Source organism: Centruroides sculpturatus, unplaced genomic scaffold (genome assembly GCF_000671375.1).
Source record: "Centruroides sculpturatus isolate CEXI.00-Female unplaced genomic scaffold, Cexi_2.0 scaffold741, whole genome shotgun sequence".
Taxonomy (NCBI): Eukaryota; Metazoa; Arthropoda; class Arachnida; order Scorpiones; family Buthidae; genus Centruroides; species Centruroides sculpturatus.
The window spans coordinates 156,171-162,663 of NW_019385067.1; the positions used below are offsets into that span (position 1 = coordinate 156,171).

The window sequence follows — 6,493 nt, forward strand, 5'->3', positions numbered from 1 at the left end:
TATACCAAACCAACCTTTCCCATAAGAAGTAATGTAAAAATGATTAATCCATTCTCATGTAAAAAAAATGGCTGGCTTTAAACACCTCGCTTTCCTGGCTAGTTCCTGCTTGATTTTTCATGAGATCAGCATGTATCTTTTAAGCTTTCTCGCAAATAATTGCTTCTGATACACTGTCGCCAACACACTGTTTTTCAGTTATCCAAAGCATAAGCAATATCTCAACATGATCTAATGTCTTCGATCTCTGTTTAGAAATTGATTTAACCCCTTTCGCAATGTCAGCAGATTTAATAATGTTTTTATTTTTCACGATTGTCGATATCGTCGTTCTCAGAATACGTATGCAACAGTTAAATCTTGAACACGCATGCCACCTTCATATTTCTCAACAATCTCTTTTTTCAGTACCATTGTGATTATAGTCATTTTTTTAGTTTTCTGTTGCTTTTCATTTGCCTTTTTGTAATTCATGATTAATATAAATAATAAAATTTTACTTACAAATTAAAATCAGAAGAAATTTAACAAAGTTATAAACCGTGGCACAGTGAACGTCTAGTCTGGTCTAATACACCGATAGTGCTACTTGTTCATAGATGACGCGTATAATTGAATTAAGTCGTATACCGAACAAAAGTCATATACTAAGCAAAATTTGTTTCATCCAAACAGGACATATTCTGAATTGAATGTATTCTAAAGCAGACGTATATCGAGGTATCACTGTACAGTAATTTTAATATTTTTCTTATTCAAAAGGAAATAAATGCCAATAAAATGAAATAATATTGTTCTGTTCCACTATACAAAAATGTAAAAAATTAGAAATGGAGAAAAAAAAATAATAATAATTAAATCTTCAAAATTTTTAATTTTAAACTGAAGATTTTTAAAAATAAAACAGATAACATTCTAAACATTATGTTTATTAATATCCAACTTTAAATATAAACTTATCTCGAATTATTTGTTATAGAATTATTCAGTTCTTTAAAACTACCAAACACATTTGTTTCAAATTAAACATTGTTTTCTTTGTGATAAATTTTGGGTTCTTGTTATATTTTATTGAATTATCTTTGGAAACATTCTGTACAATATGTGAAATAATAATAATCATAGTGACTTTTCAAATCTTAAATACATTTGAATTAAAATTCTACAATAAGAGGTGAACAGAAAATAGATAAACAAAAGTAATTCCAGGCCTGCAACTGAAGACAGTTGAATCATGCTGTGACATGCCTTGTCACACATGGAATAAAAGTTCTGCTAATGATACAACATGGGAAAAAGATGTGAGAACAAGCTCATCGCCAAAAGTGTCATTCAGTATTATGAAAATACATTGGGAAGCAGTAAGAAAAAAACTGTTGCCCTTTTATGGAACAAGATATGAGAAAAACCACTTTGTACACCATTTTGCAAAAATATGAAAAAATGGGATGGGACAAGACTATTACAATCCACTTCCTGGTTGCTTCATCTCTCAAGTCACTCCAAAAGTTGTTAATCAAGTCAGAAAGATGTATCAATGGACTCTATCAATTTCCATCAGAATGCATTGTCAAAATTGTTGTTGCCAAAAACAACTTTACATGATATCAAAGTCAAAAAGTTGGCAATCAAGGGACATAAGAAGCAAACTGCACTGAAGTATTTAAAGGACCAAGCAAAAAGAGGATGCAGAAAAGTTTATGAAAAATGTCTGAAGAAGCATTCCATTATTCACAAGACAACTTATTACCCATCCGATCCTGGAAACAACCAGGAAAAGCAATATTACTATGCTACAAATCCTCAGAAAATTGGAAAAAGTCCAGCTTGAGGAAAAATTCTACAAGAAATAACTCATTTTGCCAGCCATGGATCCCTCTTGGAACATTTCAGATGATTTTATTTGTGAAGGTACCATTACTGCTCAGGTTTATCTGGAGGAATGTTTGAAAAAAAAGGATTGCTTTCCTTCATTGATAAGCACTATTCTAGGGATGACATTTGCTGGCCAGATTTAGCTACATCACATTATGTGAAAGTATTCTTAGACAGCAAAGAGGTTGAATAGATACACACAAAGGACAACTACTCCAAATGTCTCATAAGCATGTACATTGAGTGTTTTTGGGTGAAATGCAAAGAAGAGTATTACAAATGAAAAGTCCTGCCAAAAATGTCTGGTTCTTTCACCAGATTTGGGAATTTATCAGCCGAAAAGTTGTCATCTCTGGGAAATCTCTCCTAGACCATGCTTATACAAAATCATTTGTTCAATTGTATATCATGGCATCGGTGCCAGAAAATAACTATTACTACTACCTCACAATAGTTGTCATTAAATGAAAAACAGTTGTAAGAATTGTTCTGTAACACATGATTTAAAGTATAAGTTGCAGAACTTAATCCATCTCTTATATTCATAAAAATTAAAATATATATTTTTTTAATATTCTTCATACATTTACAAATATGTAATTATTAAAAATATTTTTAAAACAAAAATAACTGCTTTGAATTATGCAGAATAATACAATAAATCTATTTCACATTGTTTGTTTAAAATTAATTCTTATGTAAGATTATACTCACCAAAAGAATTATTCTTTATTTTATAACTGACTGATGTCCCAAAAGATATGTNGCTGTAATTTTTATACAACATAAATATTTATAACTTTTTCAGGGTTTTGCAATAAATATAATTAACAAACATAATGATCGAATAAATTTTATATTTTATAAACTAAAAATATTACTTACCTAAATCAAAATTATACATGCAATATGTCATAAGAATATCATATAACATTTGTATATTAGAATTGTTTTCTCCCTTGAAGAATGGATGATTTCTATCAGTACGACTAACATCTTTTTCTTCACATAAATAAACAAATTAATGCAGTCATTAATTTTATATTGTTTTTAAAAATTAATTATCATAAAAAAAGTTTTAACAATTATTAATACAATTGCATTCACTTACCTACAAGGTTTTTCCGATCTCTCAATGCTGAGAATCTTGCTTCTTGATCTGGAGTAATTGATTTCCACTGAAGTTTCATTCTATAGTAATCGTTTCTGTCAATGGAAAAATAATTATAAAATATATTTTTTGCATTAATTACAATATAATAAATTATTATACATCATAATTTACCGATGCATATACTGTATACATACAGAGAAAAATTAAACGTTACTTACTCTTTCTGCTTTCTGTGAAGCTGTCTTTCATTCTGTGTAGAATTAAAACTATAATAACCTAGCAGAAATTTCCATACATCTGATCGAATTGAACTAGTCAAACCCTGAAATCATTTTCATTAGTAAAATGCTATCCTTATAACTACATAAACAAAAACCATTAATAATCTTTACCCCTTTAAAAATTTTTCTCTTTAATGTTGCAACATTATTGATTCTGCCTTCTGGATCAATATTAGATAACCATTCTTCTCGAGTGACCGGTTCAGACCTTTGCACTTTTGGGCGGGAAGGAAGCTCTATCTACAAATAAACACTGGAGATTTTTACTAATTTTAAATTATTCAAACATTACAATCATAAAAGCATTACTTACACATGAAATAACTTCAAACCCTGGCTCATTAAATTCAACACTAGGAATACTGTCATGAAGCAACTCTGCTACTTCTTCCACTGAACATCCTGTTGGTTGGTTACCATTCGGCAGCAAGTAGTCAAAAAGAAAATTAGTCACTTTGGAAAACCCACCTAACGTTGCAGAATATGGGTCCTGAAAAAATTTCTGAAGTAAAAATTCACAGATAAATCATACTAGAAAATTTTAATTAATTAATTATAGAGTATTAACCCTTTCCCACTTAACCTTATAATTTTATTGAACATAGATTATTAAAATCAAATAAAAGTGATTTCAATGACCTGATAATTTCTTGATTTATTTCAATAATAAAATTATATTTTATTGTCGAATACTAATGAGCTAAATATAATTGAACATTCATGATTAATAAGAAATTATATTGGCTGTGTATATCTTGTTTTATATTTTAAAATAGTACATTTTGTTCCTCTAATTTTTCTTGTATTAATTGTATAAGCTTTCCATTAAAATGAATTTTTATTAAAACAATTAGATTACAGGATCCATTAATACATAATAACTAATTGAATAATTCAATAAACTTTGTGTGAGTGTAATTTAAACGCACTTTCCGTTTTAGCAAAGTCAAGTGTTTTTAATTTATTAATGAATAAAAATGTTTCTATGTCATAATAAAATTAACTATTTTTACAAAATAAAATATCACAAGCATAATAAAATAAAGAAATGTAATTATATTTTAATTATATTTTATAAACATGTATAAATACATAAAGAAAGAAACAAATTTAACTCTAATAATCAGACAATAAATTTATTTAGTAAGGTCACTGAATTGTAAAAGACTAATAAAAACTTGTTAATCTATACCAGGGGTTCTCAACACTTTTTTTACCCATGACCCTTTTTCCTTTTAATTGTTTTTTGTGGACTCCCCATAGATTGCACAGAAAAAAAACCTTATAGTTTTTTTGTTACATTGTTTCAAATTGGAAAAATGTTTTAATACTGAAGCTCTGAATTTCAGAAAAAGTAACTACTGTATTTATGAACTAGCACTTTTAATACCTCTTACCTTGTCAAGATGTAGTTTTCACAGAACTGAAGGTTAGGGTTAAAATAAACTGATTACCTTTATACTGGAGGGAGGCTATAAAGTTTAGCCTTCCTCCCTAATCTTCAAAATCTGGAACAAACTGATGCAAAACATTCAGAAATGTCACTGTCAAGTGACATAACTCTGATGGTATAAGATTCTCCTAACAGACCCCAGTTTTATAATCTCTCTTTGACCTTTGTCAATGAGATATATATGTCATTTACATATTCAATATTTTAAATAATTTATATTTTAACCCTTATGCAAGAAATGAGTAATAAATAAATTGACAATCTACTGTATATACTGTAGAAATTTAATTCTCAGTAAAACAATTGTTTTGAAGTAGAATTATCCTACAGACTACTAAAATATCACTGTAAACCCCAATTCAGTATTTTTTTTCTGTGGACCCCAGTTGAGAACCACTGATATATACTAATATTATAAAGAGATAAAGTTTGTAAGTTTGGATGTAGGAGGTAATCTCGAAACTACTCATCCGATTTCAAAAATTATTTCACCAATATTTAGAATGTACCTTCAGTGTGGACATAGGCTGTATACTATTCTGTTAAACATTCATATAAATTAAAAAATGTCATCTAGGTAAGTGTTTTATTTTTGGTGTCAGTGGGTGTGAGGGGCAAGATGTGTATGTATACGAGATAGGTAACCGTGCGGCACAGTCGCGTGGTTGGCGAGATATGCAGTGCACGTGTATTATATAGATTGTGTATTATATAGATTGTATATTATACAGATGTTGAAATTCCCTCTCCCGTGGGGGAGAGGGACAAAATTAAGGCTTACCGTGAAGAACTCAGCTTCTATTATACTATTTTAGATACAGTTTTTTGCATTTTTGATTGCATTTTAATAAGGAAATGCCAAGAGAATGTACACTAAGAAGGAATTTTTCAAAATTCCCTCCCGTGGGAAGTGTTATACATTTATAATAGATACATTTTGAGCCACAGCAACGCATGGCCAGGTACAAATAGTTTAAAATAAATATATATATATATAGGAAGAAGTCAGTTAAAAAAGAATATAAGCAGTACTGCACTAATCAATGTATCAAATTGAAATCAATGTATGTTAACAATATCAATATTGATATATTGAAGAAATCTCAATATAAAGCTGAAAATCAGTATCAAAATTTTGATTTAGCATAGTCCTAGACATAATTCCACAAATAACTGGTTTTGAGTTATCAGTGTTTTTGTCTTGTGCATGCATCTTCATCTATTTATACAATAGGAATATATGTCACACCTAATTGTAGGCTGTCACAAGCATTAAAAGTCAACTACTTTGATGATAGCATAATTTAAATCTAAAAGGATCTAACCCATTTCAGCAACAACTTTTTTATTTATCAAACATTTTCAGCTATCTGAGTTACCATCCTCAAAATTAAACATTTATGTAGTAGAATTCTTTTAAATTTAAATTTTAATGTTCTCAGAAATGTTTTAAATATGAATCAATGATAATTAGCTAAAAATAACATAAAATAAAATACAAAAAAATTAATAAAGAAATTATAAATTACAAATAGTGATAATACACCACAAAATTGTTGAATATATATATAATAGTTTTATTCCAGAATTTTCTAAATTATTTAATAAATATTAATTTAATTATAATTATTACATTTAATAAGAGATGGCACCTAATGTCTCTCACTAGGAAAAATTATTTAGAAATTAATTAAATATGATTGCAGAAAAAGCCAAACAACTATCCAGTAGTTCTTTGGTTTATTTCAATTATATTGGATTTAAAGATGT

General features: G+C 28.3%; 1 protein-coding gene across 1 annotated transcript in view; it reads right to left on the reverse strand.

The window, feature by feature from the left end:
• The window catches only part of LOC111634170 (TBC1 domain family member 15-like), a 79,269-nt gene that overhangs the window by 25,271 nt on the left and 47,505 nt on the right, over positions 1-6,493 (reverse strand). The window contains exons 6-10 of the mRNA XM_023378875.1: positions 3,584-3,772; positions 3,382-3,510; positions 3,208-3,311; positions 2,987-3,081; positions 2,761-2,877 (exon numbers count right to left, since the gene is read on the reverse strand). Coding sequence (XP_023234643.1) covers positions 2,761-2,877; positions 2,987-3,081; positions 3,208-3,311; positions 3,382-3,510; positions 3,584-3,772 — 634 coding nt within the window. The remainder of the gene's footprint in view (positions 1-2,760; positions 2,878-2,986; positions 3,082-3,207; positions 3,312-3,381; positions 3,511-3,583; positions 3,773-6,493) is intronic.